The 18573-nt window shown below is 41.0% G+C and overlaps 1 protein-coding gene across 6 annotated transcripts in view; it reads left to right on the top strand.

Moving 5' to 3' along the window:
- Positions 1 to 19: 19 nt before the first annotated feature.
- Positions 20 to 18573, top strand: part of PRORP (protein only RNase P catalytic subunit) — a 53693-nt gene continuing 35139 nt past the window's right edge. For 2 of the 6 annotated variants that reach the window (XM_074868286.1, XM_074868287.1), the window contains exons 1-4: positions 308 to 632; positions 728 to 2160; positions 4490 to 4537; positions 11099 to 11231. In XM_074868286.1, the coding sequence (XP_074724387.1) occupies positions 1157 to 2160; positions 4490 to 4537; positions 11099 to 11231 (1185 nt within the window). In that variant the 5' untranslated portion in view covers positions 308 to 632; positions 728 to 1156. Of the gene's footprint in view, positions 151 to 289; positions 633 to 727; positions 2161 to 4489; positions 4538 to 11098; positions 11232 to 18573 lie in introns of those variants that run through there. The other 4 variants (XM_074868285.1, XM_074868284.1, XM_074868282.1 and 1 more) reach the window with 4 other exon arrangements.

Below are 18573 nucleotides of genomic sequence, written 5' to 3' on the forward strand. Positions count from 1 at the left end.
TGGCTCCGAGCCCAGGCGCGGGCCCGACGGTGCTTCCGGGTCAGCGGGAGGCGAGCGCCCCGGCCGCCGCGTGCTCCCCTCTGCTGTACGCGCCTCCCTGCCGGCGCCTCGCTCCTCGGAGGTGCCCGTGGCCGCCGCGCACCGAGCGAGGTAGGCCCACCCCGGGAGGATGGGGGCACAACCCGCGCCGGGACCGCGTTTCGTTACGCGCTGGCAGGCGAGAGAGGGGAGAGGGGGCTTTCCCGGCAGGCAGCGCGCTGCTGCGGGCCGGCCGCTGTGCACGCTGGGAGTTGTAGTGCCCGGGGACGCGGCCGAGCCGGGCCCACAGCGCACCAAGCGAGGGAGGGACGTGAGGCCCTGTGGCGGCCTGGTGAGCCGCGCCGGCTGCCTGCCCGCGATCCTCCCGGTATTTACGTATATAACTTAGCATTTACGTGGGATTTCACCGTGATTAACTGCCAGTGGTGTTGCTCCGCCTCTTTGGCAGCAGCGTTACCACGGTTTACGGTTGGGGAAATAAGTTAAACGGAAGTTTGTCGCAGGTTGAAAGGTACGAGGGAACCAGCGCTGGAATCCCGTGCTGGGACTGCCTGAGGGATCAGGGTTGGGATGCCTGACCTGAAATTGTCGAGGTGCCTTGAACTTTGTGTTTGCTAGCATGCGAATGTAGATATGACAAGAAAGCATGGAGCAGGTCGTGATGTTGTGGTGTTATTTTTATTTTTAGGAAACTTGACTCAACTGGGATGAAGGCAGGAAGAAAAAAAAACTGCGCTTTTTGCCTAGCTGCCTCAGAGTTGCCTGTCTGTGTACAACATATTCAGTACTCATCTTTACTGTAACCGACAAACAGAAATGCCAAGCTGCAAACCTGCAAAGCATCTTCTCTAGAAAGAAGGATACCCCTCATTTTGTATGGATGTCCTCACGGTCTTAAGAGACTGATTTTTGTGAAAAAAGATTTTACGTTTTTTTCTTTTCATAAGAGGTGGAAAGGACTCACAGAACAAGCATTTTGAAATAGCTTACACAGCTTGACAGCCTACACAGCTTGACAGCCCTTGGGATTTTATAATAAATGTCCCCATGCAAACTGCATTTTCCATTTTATAGTTTTGTTAGATACAGTGAGCTAATAGTGAGATAATTTCTTCTTATGATGGCACTCTTTTCTCAAACTAGTCAACAGGGTTTTCAGGCTTTGCTGTGGAAATGTCGTATGTTCTGGCCTGTTTCCAGATGCCAACAACTGTTTGCTGTCTCTTTCAGCATCCCTAGTAGAGAAAAGGTTAGCTATTTCAGCTTTGTGACGTCTTCCAGCACTGCATTACCAGTGGATCCGAAAGGAACTGATGTCTTTCCTAGCAAGAAAAGGTCTGAAATTGATTATGAAGAAGAAAAAGGTTGGGATGAGGAGTCTAAAGAAATATCTGAAGGAAAACTCCACTTTTCATCCTCTGTTGGAGCTCCAAAGAAACGGTTAATGAGTCAAGTTATGTCAAGGCAGAATTTTACTAAAGTACAGCCTCCAGAAAAGCCTCTGCAGGCTGAGGAATGGAACAGGCTGAAGGAGAGCTTTCAATCACCTAAAATATTCGAAACAGTGATGTTTAACAGTATGGTCAGGTGCAACAGCCCCATTGATGTGGCTAAGTCCTTGCTGACCTACGTGGCAAAGAGTGATGGTGACGTTGCATATACTTTGTTGGTCAAATACCTGGCATTGTGTGTCCAGCAGGGGCAGACTTCAGAAATTCGTGATGTGTATGATATAATGAAAAGAAGATTTAAGCTTATAGAAAGTGGGGCTTACAACCTTCTTATCAGGGGACTGAGTAATTCAGATCAATGGAGAATGGCCTTGACTCTTTTGGAAGAAGTAAAAAAGATTATGATTCCCTCACGGACAAACTATGAATCCTGTATCAAAGCAGCCAGCCGTCACCAAGAAATGAACCTTGCATTTGAACTTTACCATGAAATGTTGGCTAAGGATTTGGTCCCAACCTTGGATGTCCTGCAGGCCTTTTTTGACTTCAGCAGGGGTATGAAAGGTGCTGAATTACAAAAAGAGCTGTTTGGTATGCTCTTACATTTGAGAGAGAACCAAATATACCCTCACAAAACATTTATGTGGAGTATAAAGCTATGGTTTGAAAGGTAAATAATGTTTCAATAGCAAGCTCCAGTTCATGAGGATGGGATTCAGATTATTCCATAGATCAAGTCTAATAAGATCCCTCAACATCTCATTCTGGTTGTTGCTTCTCCATGAGAGATACGGTGTTGTGAAGAGATACATTGTATTTTTTCTCCAAAATAGTGTAAAAGTGTAAAATTCTTACTGATTTCAGTAAGAAAAAAAATCTTTTCTTGAAAGATTTTACCAGTTAAATATTCCTTGCTACAGAAAGTGGGAAGTTGTGATGGGTCACAGCTGTCCAAAATATCCAACTTCATCTCTTTCTGGGGTTGGTACATAAGGAATATTGACAGGTAGGAGGGTTTTTCCTGTAATCTATCAGAGTGTAGAAGTAGTAAGTTATTTGAAAATTAGATAGTTTCTCTCTTTAAAGGAAAGAGGGAGCAAATTTAACATAGTTTAAATGAAGATTAAGTGTTGACTTTGTATGGAATAATAGGAAAGGAATAGTCTTAATAGGAGGCTCTTTGCTTTAGCACTGTATTTTGCAGGCCACACAGTTTGTTTTCATGAGTAGTGATGGTCAGAGTCCACAAATTACAACTAGGTATGCTGCGCATGCACAGTGTAGTTCATCTGAGCCCACTGCCTATTTGTGATGCTGTTGTATGTGAATCCATCTATGACTTTTTTTAAACTGTTTGCTTTGGTTTAAAAAAGCCATTTTACAAATTAGTCTTCCTGGATGGAAAATACGGCTGTAGGAATGCACTACCATTATTAGAACAGTTTATACTGCTGTCCCCTAGCTATTTTCTTTCCTGGGAACAGCTGGGGAGCAGATAGAGTAGGGTTCAGTCGAGATGAACTGGTTTAGTGGGTGAAAATCTGTGAGGGAGTGCTATTTTCCCAGTGAGTAGAGAAGGATTTACCTGTAGGTGTGTGCAGCACGTGCAGAAAACTCAGTGTAATGAAAAGTCCTTGGCAAGGAGACTGCAGGGTAGTGAGTACGTTGAAGAGCTATATAGTGCCTGTGTATAGTGGCAAACCTGTGCTGCAAGCTGAAGCTAGACAAACTCCTGTTTGTATCTTTAATACTGTGTTTGACTGTTAGAACAATTTATGAAAGGTTGTGGTAGACTCCTGTTTTAAGTTCAATGCTGGGCGTTTCGCTAAAGAAGGTAGTGTTTCAAACATGAAGAAACAAAGTCCATAGTAGAGGGATGAAACTAGGTGATCAGTTATCCCATCTGACTTTGTGAACCTGTACAAAATGCTCAGTTTTACCTGTCCTTATTGCTAGTGCTGAACTTGTATGTGCTGGTGGTTGAAAATAAATAAGCAGTTTACGTGCAGTTCCCAGAAAGAAATAGAATCTGATAACTTCTAGCACTGTTAGTCTTGCAAAAATGGTGCAGATTAGGAGGTAACTTTTGCTGACAAATTAAACCCATGGTACACTAAGCACGGAAGCGAGCTCTGTGAGTGTAACTGAATAGGTGTTAGTTTTAAAAAATGATTTTTCTGAAGAGCAGACCAGCACTAACTTAGAGTAATGTGAGTAAAGCCGGAGCCAGTACAGAGATATGAGTGTGCAACAAAGAATCACAGTATTTTCTGTTGCCTGTTGTCTTTGTAAGAAAACTAAGGAACTGCTATGTATCATCATGAGAAATGGGAAAGGAGGGCAGGAGCAGGATGATTGTTCCAAAGCCTGTGGCACGTGTGATTGTGTAGCCTATGATAATAAACACAGGGACAAAAGGAGAGGTGTCTTCAATTGCATGTCGGCATGGGTATTCCTAGTCTGTACTCCTATTCTGTAACCTATTCTGTTTTGGATCTTGTGGGCAAAAAGAAATATTTACACCAGCATGATTGTGGCTGTCATAGTAGTGGTGATGATAATGATGTGGAGTCAGAAAGTCTCAGTGCAGCATTGTGGTATGAACATGTCTTTCTTAATCTCTCAGGATGACATCTGCATCTTGATTCCAGCTTTCCCATCTGGTTTCTGAGGTGCTTTATGAACGTGTAGGACAACAACTTAAAAATTGCCAGTGCAGCCTGGTTATTTGTATGGTTCTTAATGTTCGGGGACAACATTAACTGGGGAGGTTGATGGTGTTAGTTCTCTGCATGTTGTTAAATGATGGTTCTTTATATAATATTTTCAGGCATTGCTAAATTATATATTAATCTTTGTATGATTTCTTTGCAGCGTAGGTGATTGATTGGTCTTTTATTTCTAAATGTTGACCAAAATAGAATTATTGATTATCTACAATTCAGGTATTGTTAAATAAGAATCTAATGTTTTTATTTATCCTTCCCTCTACATATTAGTATACCAGGAGGGAACTGGAGAGGACACCTGACCAACATTAAAGACAGGTAAATGCAATATTTTATTTAAAAGTGAGGTGTTGTCTTGATTATTCTATCTGAACTCTTCTTTCATAAATATAAAAAAATCACTTTGCTTATGTAAGAATCCTTGAGAGTATGAACCTTTGTTGCATACCTATGATTTCCCAAACTCCAGTTTCCAACTCATTCTTTTGCATTAAACAAGACCCAACATACACATTTGGAAAGGAGTTACGCTAAGCAGAGCCATGACGGAAAAAAGCAGAGAAAAATAAAAGCTGCCATTTTACTGGCTGGCTTATTTGTTTACTGTTTAGGGATTAAAGACTTACATTTTTGGTTGGCTTTATAATACCATTGTTTAATATGATATTTAACAGAGCAGCTTTGGTGTGTAAATGGATACCTTCTTGAAAACATACTGTTCACACACTGCAGTTAATTTGTACAGATGGAAGGGTTCTGCCTCCTGACCTAATTTTCAGTGAAGACAAAATGATTCTTATGTTAGGTTTTCACGGGGATAATTTGGATATGTGTTTCTGTTACAGCACGGTTTTCTTAATGTCTGTAAATTCCTATTTTAAATGTTACTCTATTTGAAACCTAGTTATGTGGTTTTGTAGCAATTTGGCAACTATAAATGTATTAATTGTAAGAATGTCTCCAATGGATTATGGGTTTTTTTGGAGGTTTATAAAAATACACGGTGTTGTATACTCCGAAGTAAAAGCATGTGTAGAGTCTGCTGCTTCTGAAGCCCATGAAAGAACAGTGTAACTCACTGTCCTAAGAGTAGGGATTGTTCACTGTAAAATGGATTATTATTATTATGTATGAGTGTGTGTGTGTTACTTACTATACTGTATTATGGTAATTCACCAAATTCTAGACAACCTTTTTCAGCCTTTAGTTTTAAAATTCTAAAGTTGATTGTCTTGCTTAAGAGGTATCTTGTTATCTTACTGTCTGTAAACTCTGTTACAGACTTTTGAGAGCTAAACTAACTTAGATCACCTCACATTTTATCACAGATTAAGAATCTGAACAAAGTGGTGACAAGGTGCTGAATGGCAGTTATTTTGTGATAACTGTGTGAACACTTTATTTTGAAATAAACAAGTTTGAGGCAGCCTACTTAGATAAGTATTTGAATAAAATTAAAATGGTTTCAAGAAAATAAAAAGAATATAAGAGTTGTGTTTAAATTAAGTGGCTGCTGACAGAAAAGGTCCTTAGGATTTAAGAAAGAAAAAACACTTTTGTTGGGGGTTTTTTGTGGGTTTTTTTTTTTTGGTCATAATCATAAAGGACAAAGCCGTTAAGGTATCTCTGAACCTCATATGGTGATTGTTACTCGACTCATCTCTGCAGACAGCCTAACTTATGTCTTAAAACATGAGTCTTGAGTTAAAAAAATCCAGAAGAACTATCTTTTCCTAAACTGCATTTGACAATTTAATAGGCTTATTCATAGGTTATTCTGATTTTGATTAAATGCTGGCAGTTATATCTAAGATGGTCATACCGAGGATATTTTCTTTTCCTCTAGCACTAAGCTCCTAGTTTCTTTGAACTGTGATAGTCAGAAGTTTGAACCCCCTGCAAACAAACCTTGGAAGTTTGCTGACCATCTTTCTTTGAAAATTACAAAAGCTTTGGATTTCCAAGGTCAGCTATAGAAAGCTGCAGCTCAAGTCTTTTGAGCCTGCTTTCAAATTATGGTCTCGTGTCTGACTTCATGCTTGATACATAGGTGCCATGATACTCCAAATCTATGTTAAAAAAGTAGTTAAATGGTCAGTTAGCTGTAAGAACATCTATATATCCTACAGAGGTGAAAGGTTTGGGAATTTCTTGGCATGAAATCGTAAAATTATTGATGAGAAGTTACAAAAATTGCAAGGTGATTTTAAAGGTATGGTTGCGAAAAAGCAGCAGTTAGACTAAGGGTCCAGTCTTGCAAGATGCTGAATGTTTCTTGTGCCTGTTTTGCCTCTACTCCCCTTGGGAATCCACATTGAGAATTCAGAAGAAGAAACTGGCTTCAGGAGCTTTGGTTGTTGATAGATGGCAGGGGTGGATTGCTTTGTTGGGGTATGGGGAGGTTTGTTTTTTTCAAGTAACCTGAAAGCGGTAGTTGCAGAAGGATCCAAGTTAACTACGGGACAGGTCCTTAAACTTTAGGCTTAATGATTTTGAAATAGCCTCGGAACAGTTCATTATGCCTTTCTTCTCTGTGGCCAAACCATGGAGTTCCTTAATGCAATTAGATGTATTTAATGGTAACTTTTTAGCTATGCAAGCAGCCAGTCTTGTTGCTTATATTAATATGTAGGCTAAGCCTGCAGTGGCCACAGTGGGTTGAGCAACCAGAGCATATTGTTTGCAATGCAGCCATGAATGTCCATTGTTGGAATTCCATGCGTAACTTTTTTTGATGAAGTAAATGCACTGTCAGCATTGCAGTTAATGCAGTCTTGATTTATGGTATGTGCATTAATGTATATTAGACATCAGTTGTTGGGAGAATTTAACATTTCTGATTGCCGTGGTTTTATGAAATTACAAGGATTTAGCTTTGACATCTTGAGGATATCTCTGTGGAGACAGCCAGGGGAGAATAACTCATTCCATTTTAACACTTAAAGCTCAAATCCTACGGTTCAGTTCTGAGATTATGCTTGTGAAAATAAGATATTTGGATGGATTTAGAGAAGAATGGTTACTCCTTAAGTTCAAACTATGCCCAGCTGTGTGAACATAGGCTTCTGAACAGAGCATGATAGAAAGGAAAAATGGGAAACATCAACAACATATCCTGCATATAAGAGAAGCTTAAGTGGGAGCAAGCGGCAAAAAAAGTCATTGTTCATCAGCCAGAAGGAACTAAAGACCCATTCAGATTGTCATTTTATTGCCTGTTAGAGAAGCTACTAAATTCTGCTTATTTTCTTGGTACCATGGCTGGAGTGTCCAGTCTGGTGACAAAGATGCAAGCTGGATCTCATGTCTAATATTCTTGGCAGAAGTGCTTGAGAACAGATGTGACTGACTGTGAATTTCCTTAGTGTATGTTAAGGTCCTATCTGACTGTTTCTTTTTCATTTTTCACGTAGTTATTTAAGAGTTAATCTCAGAAAAATTTCTGGGTTTAACCCACAATCAGAGATGCAAGTCAAGAAGTGTACCCATGAAGTCTATGTATATTTGTAGCTCATTGGTTTGTCTTTAAAAAGTTTATCTGCAAAACTTAAAAAGGTTAATGTAGTTCACAGTTCAAGCACAGAGATGCAGGTTGTTTTGTCTCAGTCTTCCACTGTTACCCCACCTTACATGCTGGTTTTTTGGTGGACCCAGAGGTTCATGGTAGCGAAGCATGACATATAGTTTTGACCTGTGTACAGAGTTGTGCATTGTGTTGATTATGTGTTTAGTTTATAGGGGCTAACAGGAGAGACAACTAGGAAAGAAAATAATGAACAAATGGGACATGGAAGTGATGACAGTTCGAGTTTGTTTTCCTTCAGACTATGTGTTAGGCCAGAGGTTTTGGCTGTGGGACATGAAACAGCAGAAGAGGCTAGATATTAAAAAATATGTTTGTTCTTTCTCTCAAGAGAGAGTTCTGGGGAATCATACAACAATCCAGAGGTGGCCATGGAAGTTAGGCCTGTCTTGTTTTGCATCTTGGAATTATGTGTGTGCTGTGCTAGCAGGCTGTAGGAACAAAAACCAACTCGTAGCAGTTAACATGGTTCTCATGGTTGTGGTTTGTTTTGATGGCCTTTCCCAGTGCTGGGGAGTTTTTGCAGCACTAGGTTGGTTAGACAAAAAGTTGTGCCTTTTGGCTGGCATGGATCTGCGTGTTCTCTGTAGCACTGCCTCATTGTGCTGTTCTGGAAAATTTTTCAGGATCTGCTATGACATGCTAGCATTCTTATTAAGGAAACTAAAGAGTATGAGATCCGTTTTTTCACATCACCTACGGTTCTATTCTGTAATCTTTTCTTTTACGATGGATTTTCAATCTCTTTGGTCTTATGGTATTAAGAACACACATGGACAGATCAGTGGAGAGTTCTTGTGTGTGTTGGAGACAAACCAATGTATGATTTGGGATTTGGAGAAATGGAATAGTTATCACAGCTGCTAGCCCTGCAACAGGGAAACTTAAGAGTATTGAGAAGTGGATGATGTGAATGATAAGGGAAACTGTCCCAGGGCTGCATAGAATCATAGAATGATAGAATGGTTTGGGTTGGAAGGGACCTTAAAGATCATCTAGTTCCAACCCCCCTGCCTTGGCCAGGGACACCTTCCACTAGACCAGGGTGCTCAAAGCCCCGTCCAACCTGGCCTTGAACACTTCCAGGGAGGGGGCAGCCACAGCTTCTCTGGGCAACCTGTCACAGTAGAGAATTTCTTCCTCTATCTAATCTAAATCTACCCTCTTTCAGTTTAAAACCATTACCCCTCATCCTATCCCTACACTCCCTAATGAAGAGTCCCTCCCCATCTTTCCTGTAGGCCCCCTTTAAGTACTGGAAGGCTGCTATAAGGTCTCCCCGGAGCCTTCGCTTCTCCAGGCTGAACAATCCCAACTCTCAACCTGTCCCCATAGGGGAGGTGCTCCAGCCCCCTGATCATCTTCGTGGGCTCCTCTGGACCTGTTCAAGGAGGTCCATGTCCTTCTTATGTTGGAGACCCCAGAGTTGGACACAGTACTCCAGGTGGAGTCTCACGAGAGTGGAGTAGAGGGGGAGAATCCCCTCCCTCGACCTGCTGGCCACACTTCTCTTGATGCAGCCCAGGACACGGTTGGCTTTCTGGGCTGTGAGCGCACACTACTGGCTCATAGTCAGTTTTCCATCCACTAATACCTGCAAGTCCTTCTCCGCTGGGCTGATCTCAGTCCACTCATCACTCAGCCTGTATTTGTGCTTGGGATTGCCCCGACCCATGTGCAGGACCTTGCACTTGGCCTTGTTGAACTTCACGAGGTTTGCACGGGCCCACCCGTCCAGCCTGTCCAGGTCCCTCTGGATGTCACATCCCTTCCTCCAGCGTGTCGACCACACCACACAGCTTGGTGTCATCGGCAAACTTGCAGAGGGTGCACTCAGTCCCACTGTCTGTGTCTCCAACAAAGATGTTAAACAGTGCCGGTCCCAACACCGGCCCCTGAGGAACGCCACTTGTCACTGCTCTCCAGTCGGACATTGAGCCGTTGACTGCAACTCTTTGAGTGTGACCATCCAGCCAATTCCTTATTCACCAAGTGGCCCATCCATCAAACCCATGTCTTTCCAATTTAGAGACAAGGATGTTGTCTGTGATTCTGTGCAGTCATGCAATCACTGACACAGCTGTGCATGATGGAGTGGTGTTTCTGGCTCTGGGAAATGAACACTAAATGATGGCATTGGTTGACTGTAGCTGCAGAGCTCTTTCATTTGCAACAGTCCACACTCCTAGATCCATGAGATGATATTTAAACTGTGCTACAGAGCAGGAACAAAAGTTTCTTAGCAATAAAGAAACAAGTAGTGATTAGTTGCCAGGACATAGGAATGTAAAGCTGCTTTCTGTTTGGGTGCAGTCAGGCTGATATTGGAAAATTTCTGGTGGAACTGGGCATCATACAGACATGCAGTGGCAGTGTGACTTAATATTGCTGAGGGCTTTCAAAGCAAACAGTCTTTCTGTTTTAGTCACATTGCTCTCAGTGTGTTCACTTTGACCACCTTGGAGAGATCCGACCAAACAGTCTTAGCCTAGAAATAAGGGGAAGTCTGATAGCAAAAGACAAGTGGCACAAAGAAGGCAGTCTTGCTCATTATTTAGTTTTCCAACCATACAGTAGATTTGTGTTACCTTTTCTTTCTTCCTTTTTTTTTTTTTTATCTTTTAGGCAGAGTTATTCCTATACCTGTGGCAGGTTTGGTTATTCTAAACCTTGATAAACCAGGCACAGATCGCTTAGCTTTTTTGTAGGAGCGGTCAGTAGCACAGTAGTGGAGCATTTCACTGGTGCATTTTCTTGTAACACTTTGGAATGGATTTATAGCTAGACCAAGGCCCTGTGGCCTGCCTGCTAGCTTCAACTTGGTATGTTCTGGCCAGGCCGCTGCAACTGCATCACCTTCCCACATTGAGATCTGGGCTGTATGTATCCATGGTGACCTTCCTGTGTAGTATCAGAGATGGGGAAATTTGTGGAAATGTTGAGAACTGAACTCTGATCTCTCAGGGCCTAAGTAAATGCTGCTGAATATTTAAATACTACTCTTTTTTTTTTCCCCTGCTCTCAGGCAGAGTTATAGTCCTAAATCCTCAAATGTCTCTAGAGTTAAAGCTTTGATCCTGATCCCACTAAATCACATAAAAATATTTCTAGTGACTTTAGTAGGTTTTGGATGCATCCCGGAAAGAGTACAACTAATTTTCTGATGATTGTACTGCGTTGGAGTTCTTGTAAAGAATTGTGCTTATACACAAACACTCAATAAGATACTAAAATTTTAGATATTTCTTACTTAAAAGACTTTATCCTTTTGTTTTCTTGTTTTGCTATTATTACAGTGGACAGTGCCCAGTTTGCAACCATCAGTTGGAGGATAGTGACCTCACCGAAGAGGAGTATAATAATCTCAGAGAAAAAATAATAAGGGACGTGATACATGGAACTGACCCTTTTAGAAAGACAAGCCCACAGGTAGGTCTTGCATGCTGTCAGGTTCATTGTCTAGGAGGGTAATAATACAATAAATGTTCAGGTACTTTGAGAATACCACAAATCTTTTTTTCTTTGCTTTAAACATTAATAGGCCATTAGATACTGAAGTATCCTATGTATCTTTTCCAGTTGTGTTTATAAAATGGATCTAAATATTTTCAGTCAGCTGTTAGTGGATATTGAAATAATTAAAATGTAATTTTTTTTTCATTAAAAAATGTAAGAGTATGGAAATTTTTTAATCCTTTAAAAGATAAATTTTAAATATGGAATAAAACTCAGTAACTAGAACAAAATAAGACATCTAGTATTTTGTGCTTGCAAAGTAGACATCCTAGTGTTTCTTAAGTTCAGTATCATATCTGAAGCTTACATTTATGTGCTGAGTATTTGATTTTTCGGTCAAGCAGCTGTTTGCCAGAAACAATAAAGAACCGAGTCAGCTTTCACAACCCACCTACCAACCAACTACGTCTCAATTTTAAAGATACACTTTCATGTTTATAATTATAGTATACATCAGGAGTATCAAGCTTTTTCAAAAGTCATTGTAAACATATGAGAGGGTATAATTGCCAGACACTGTAATATATTGCAGTTCTGTTTCTTACCCATTTTGTGGAGATCAGTGGTTGAGCAACAGCCATAGGGACCGGAGCTGCGCGTCACTAGATGGAGCCCACACCACATCTCTGGGTTGGTTTGCTTTACCTTTATGAGTATCATGTTATTTTGCTGCAGCTGGCACCTCAGTTCTGCACCAGTTCTGAAGTTATGGAAGAGGACACCAGGTTTAATTCTTCAGGCTTTCTGCAGACACAGACCTTGCGCATGTGTAATAGTTACAGAAACTTGAGACAGTTAGTGTTGGAGTGCTTGTAGTACATGGAGCCTATCGTTCAGACATCTAATTTCCGCACAGATTTTCTCCTCAATTCAGGACTTTTAGCTGATCTAGCTGTGAATTGTACAGGGGAGTAAAATTATTCTTAAAAACGTAGCAATAATTTTAAGTATTTATTGGGTAGTGGTGTTCTATAATATTGTAAGATTAACAAAAGGATGTGTTTTATTGCACACTGTACAACTAACTTTATCTGCTCTCTAAAAGCCTTTGTGAAAATTATGGTTAAGTTTCATTTATTAAAGAAAGCAACAAGAACAAAACTTTTAATTCCTTAAAACTGTCTAGTCTGTGAAGTTTCATTTCTGTTCCCTGTGGTGAGTGACGGCTTGAAAATTTCAAATTTGTCAAGTACACAGGGCTAGATTAGCAGTACCAGTTGAAGGCAGGGAAATTTAGGAAGGGAGTTCTGGGTAACAAGACATTCATGCCCAAGCTGAGCAGTAGTGGAAATGTTGTTTCTCAGTTTGAGAACCTGATTGATCAAATGAATGCAATCTAATGAAACAAAGAATGAATACACTGTTTTAAGTTTTGATGTCAGTAGGTTTTGTTAGCTCATGTGATAGCTGAAATTCCGTCATTTACCACTCTGGGGCCACCCACTTGCTAGTTTCAAGTTGACCTTGTTCCAGTTCCCTTTTGGCAGGCGGTCCCCGGGGGGCTGAATGGAGATCAACTCGGTGTGTTGGCTGTACAGCTTAAAGTCTGCTCCCTCCGTGAATTTTGAGCATGGATGTGGGGGTAGAGGCAAAACAGTGTTGTGATGTGTCAGAGGTTTCCAGAAATACACTTGGGACTTTTTAGTTGCCTTTGTGCTGTGAAAGCAGACGTGTGGTGATGAAAATATGCTGCTTATTTTAGGTATGCCAGACTGTGTGACTTCTCCTGCAGCCAGGGTTTTCCAGAGGGGAAACTAGGTGAAGAGGCTGAGAATAGGATGTAAGCAAGTACATCTGAGAGGGTGGTTTCCATTTTCCAGTCAGTCACTTTTTTGTAGTAGCCGCAATTCAAATAGAAAACATTTTAGCTTTCTATTCCTTCTTTTCTCCTAACTAGTTTTCTTTAGTGCATCTGTGTTTCTTGCAATTGAAGTTGTTTTGAGTTCTGAACATTTTTTTTCCAACAATGTTTCAAATCAAATGTGTAATGCATTTGGAATCTTTTTTTTTTCCCCTGAGGAACAGTCTTTTGTCTTACTTTTGCAACGATCAGAGTAGAAAATTAGGAGCAAATACTTGGTTTGTTGAGGATCCCACAAAAGTAGTCTGTTGCACTGTGATTTAAAAAAAAAAATCTTTTTTGTAATTAGTTTTAGGAAAGAAAATCAAACAAGTTTGTACATCAGATTGGTAGTGAACGCTATTTAGAAATATGTTGAGAAGATGGCTTGCATGAACTATAAAACTGTCCGTGATAAGGAAATACCTGTTACACATCAAAAATATACATTGATCCAGATCTTTATGCACAACTACTGAAAGGTCTATTAGGATGTCATATGATGATCTAATATAGCGAGCTGCAACCTTGCAGGCTGCCTTAGAAAGAAAAGAATTGTAACAAGACTGTCACCTTTTGTACCAATGTCTATATGATGTTTTCAGCCGGATGCCTGTTTACTCTGGCTGCATTTAATTGGAACCTATGCCACTGAGCCTGAGATGATATAATTGGTATACTGAGAGGCAGAATCAGCTTTCACTGTGATGACTTTCATGTTGCAGCTGCTCCCAGGTGTTTCTCTCAAATACGCAAATGCAGTAATTTCATTCCCTTCATGGCTACTTCATACCCCTGGAAAACCTGAAAGGGGGAAGGAAGCACATGGGAGATGTATGTGCTGTCAAGAAGGCAAAAAGAGATGGGTTTGTGGGTATGTAAAGTCCCCATGCTAGATCTGGGCTAAGTGTGTAAAGGAGGTTTACATATTCTTCTAGAATATAAGAGACTGGAGGGGAAAGAGGAAGTGACCCATTCATCTCAGTGTTATTTCTGCAACTGAATGAGGTTGCCCTGTTTGCAAAGTGCCTTGAAAATAAAGCTTCAACTTTTAGATTGATGCCTTTTCTTTTCTATAATGCTTTGGCTCTCCTTCCACATGTGCATGTTTCCCAACTCCATGATTTACCCCAAAGCCCTGTATGGTATATGTCAGTCCTGTTCTAAGCCTGTCTGGCAGAGCCTTCACTCCCAACTTCCAGTGTGATCTCATCTTCTACCTGCTTTATTGATTCTCAACTTGTGGTCAAAGTCAGCTAAATTGCCAGCACTTGAGCTCTTTCCAAGGTGAGATACCCTTAGCTGCCCTGAGATGCCTAGGTGATTATGGCTGTCCATCTTGCACCTGGATGTTATGGCTTCTTTGCCTGAGCTCAGGGAGCAAGGGAAGGTTAGTTAATTCAGTTAGCCCTGTTGCGTCTCCTGAGAAGATGAGGGGCTGAAGAAGAGAAAACCCCTTCCCAGCAAACAGCTGATACTGTGTGCACAGTGTGTGCCACGGCCCAGGCTGTGTGTGCTGTTTACCTCCTCTACCTCTATTCCCATATATGTTAGCTCCTCCCTGTCACTGCCAGGGAGCAAAGACATTTCTGAGGGGAGGGAATGTGGAAGGAAGGAGAAGGCTGGGTGGAATTTTTCCTGTGGGTTCATGTGCCCCCTTCCCTCCCAGATATGTGCCATGTTGCAGCAAAGGGATCAGATTCCCAGATAAGTTTGTGCCCTACAGTAGGAGCGCAAAAATTTGGTGTGTTGCCGAATGCTGCAAAGCCCCTTGCACTAGGATGGGGGCTGTTTTGGGCAGGAACAGTTCCTGTAGTCTCTTCTCAGGTGGGAATCACTGGAAGTCCTCTTGTCAGTTCTGTGGCAGGGTGGGTTACTTTTCTAGGTTTCAATTTAAAATGACAGCACTTGGATTCAGAGCTAGTTTCTGCAAGAACCATGCTGCTGCCAGCATGGTTTGAAAGCTATCTGTTAGTTCTGGAGAGGGATGTAGGGGTGCTGAGCTGTAATTAGGGTTAGGATTAGGGCTAACCCTAGGCTTCAAGATGTTAAAGATTTCTGAGCTTGGTTTTTTTTTCTTCTTTTTTGCTTTGCTTCCTCCTCCCCCCCTTCCTTCCTTCCTTCCTTTCTTCCTTCCTCTCCTCTAGGAGGCCCAAGAGTAGGATGAATGCTGAGGCTGGCTTAGATGACCAAGTTATGACTAATTTTGTAAGTAGGCTGGGGTTTCAGGATGGCAAGAATGGAAGAACCTGTTATTGCTGAATCTAGAAAGTCCTGAAAGGTGGTGTTTGGGGATTAGTGTTTTGGACAGCAGGTGCTGGAGAACTTGAGTTATGGTTGGAGTCTTACAAGTTCATTAGGATTGAGTGAGAGCTAACGCTGGTGGAGATGAAGGGCTTAATGGTAGCCTTTTGGGTACGTGTTGGTGTTGGGCTATGGATAGGGTAAGAGTTGATATTTGGGAGTTAAAATACTTGAACCATTAAAATACTTGAAGCACTTGCTTAATATGGCTGTGGTTAGGCCAGAGCATTGAATTAGAGGTGGCATCAGTAAGGACAAATGTGTTATCTAGTCTGCAACAGCACTGATCAAAAAACTTGCTTATAGCTGTTGTTTGGTTATAGGATGGCCAGTGCTGACAGTTTAAGTCTACAGGTTTTGCAGAATAGCAGACTGATGACTAAGTCCATTGTTGCCTTGTGGCTGATTTTTAGTTATGGGAAGGATATGGTCATTAGCTTGTAGATAAGGCTAGGGTTAGCATTGCAATTAAATAGACTGATATCAAGCCTGAAGAATCCTGGATCATGAAGATGTGCAGTCATAGGTCTAGGGAAACCTACAAAGATGAGACAACATTTGCAGAAGGGGTTAAACTGCTTCTTTTTTTTTTTTTTTTTTTCCCAGATCTCTGCTAAATATGGGCTGCTGGACTCAGTCAGGATAGGGTTAGTATTCAGTAGGGTAGAATCCTGCATTGCCTTGAGAGCCAGGTTTGCTGCTAAATCTTATAATATCCACAAGGATAGAGGAGAGCTTTTCTGAGTGGGGCTGAGTGAAATGTTACACTCTTGTGGTATGATCTGCTGGAGGGGAGGGAACTTCTGGGAGGAAGGAAAGGAGGGGAAGAGGGGAGACTGATTGGGAAATGGGTGGTAAGAGACAAAGGCAGTTCGAATTTTTCTAAGGTTTCTATTGCATCTTCCCTTACCCCAGAGGCTCCTGATAATGGAAGCAAACAGAAGCACAGAGAGTCATTTGGCAGGAGGATAAAAGACTTAGCTGCTTCCTTAGCAGCAAGAAATAGATCTAGATGAAAACATTATAAATTCAACACATACTTCTTTCCCTCAATTACTTCAGTGCTAGAGAATCTTTCTTGGGGGTGGGTCATATCTTCTGGGGTGGTCCACAGTCCTCCTTTCTCAATTCATATAGCAAGGAATGAGTTGGGATTTTGTTCAGGTCACTTGGCCTCCTTTGCCGTCAAATGGTTATGCAGCAAAATTAGGCCACCCTGCAACACAAGAATGTTCTTTTCTTCCAGTCCACTGTCTAAACCTGTTTCATTGTTCTCCACAGTCTTTTTTAACTAATTTGTCACCTCTGTATTTGGAAATTCTCCTAACATGATACATTGTTTATATTTTAGTTAGCGCAATCAAGTATGAAAAATCTGGTTCTAATCTTTTGGTTTTTTGAGCCCCAGTTGCTTGGTTAAAATACAGTTGCTAACCTTAACTTATTTCCACTGTATATCATCTGAAGATCTTGTTAAGCAAAATACAAACATGGTTTGCTGATGCAGTGATTTTTCTCAGATCTGTATCTTCCTTACATTAGCTAGAATGTTTAAGAAGAAATAGAGAGAATTAGAAGAAATTGAAGAATTTCACCAAGGTTTAGGAATGGCATACCTTGATAAAGTAATTTTTTTCCTGTTTGTTAGCGAATCACAGAAGCAGACAGGACCATAAACATGAAGTCAGAACAACTTTTAACTAAAGATTTAAACTAATCTGAATTACCTGAGTAGCTGATTTTTAAGGAGATTATTTTATCAGGAACCTCTTGGACACACAGTCCTTTACTTGCAGCTCATACATTCCACTAAGAAGGATCTTGAGACATATTTACATAATGCAGACTGCATATACTACCATCCTTTTTTAAAGTGTTTGCTGTTTCTGAATATTGCTAAGTTCTGCTGCTAATTTTTTAGCATGATCCTTTGTTTTTTCTTTTCTGCCTTTTTTTAAATGATATAACTAGTTCATTGTTTTAGTAGCTTGTTACGCAGTCTTGTGTCAAGTTTTTTGAAAATCTTATTAATGCCACCTGGTTCTATTTTACCTACTTTTTCATTGACACCAGGAAGGAATTTTTAGAGACACTCTTGCAAATTGAACTCTACCAGATCATATTATTGCAGAGGGTTTGCACAATTTTTAGTGTTTGGTTCAACCATATTACAGTGTACAGATGCTGGGTGCATAGGTTTATAATTCTCTGCATTGTATCTAGAAATATTAAAATAAGGGTAGAACATGTGGTGCCGTTCAGTTCCCCAGAACATTTGCCTTTTCTCTTGAGGTAGCAAATATTAGTTAGCATAAGCATTTGGTGGCAGTGTGATTTTTTTTAACTAGCCTTACTACCCTGCCAGCTGTTCGTTCCTGCCTCCTTTGGCCCCTGCAAGCGTGGCAGGAAACAAATGAGCAGTGCCCCATGGTAAGCAGGGCACAGACCTAGATGACAAAATAATGTTTTGGTTTTTTCTGGGTGTTTTTTCAGCTAGATCAGTTCCTTGTTCAGATTTGCTTCAGACATTTGTACCAGCATAGCAGAGAAAGCAGCATGCAGGTACATCTGGCTGGCTGATATTCATGTGGCATTTTTCCACATGGATATTATGGACTGACTGTAATTAAGTGCTGGCCTGCCTCACTTACTTGGGATGCTGTCTTTTCTATGAAGTTCATGATGCATTGCTTTTATGTTATTTCTCTGTCTTTCTATAATGCTCATTACATTGTATTTAAGTGTTGAAGTCAATCTTTTCCTGGTTTAGCATTCTGTGAGGTGCTTTGCCATGAGATGAAAAGGTTCCAATATAGTGTTTTTAATTTTGAAAGCACTGTAATTCAAAATATTTCTGCCTTTGCAAGGTTTTGTTTGTTTTAAAGGAAAGCTTGGTATGGTTCATTTCCATACTCTTGTACTTATGATGGCAGCCTTGTAAAAATGAGGGCGTTTTTCCACTGAGGACAGGAACACAAACTTGCTGTTCCTCCCTCCATGTTAAGTGTGCTCAGGAAGGACGTTTCAGACTGCCTGGATTGTTGAGGTCCAAGTTTTGCATTAGCCTTGTGACTGACCCTCTGCTGTCTGACATAGGCAGGCAGGAACAAG

This window comes from Strix uralensis, chromosome 4, assembly GCF_047716275.1.
Source record: "Strix uralensis isolate ZFMK-TIS-50842 chromosome 4, bStrUra1, whole genome shotgun sequence".
NCBI classification, from domain to species: Eukaryota; Metazoa; Chordata; class Aves; order Strigiformes; family Strigidae; genus Strix; species Strix uralensis.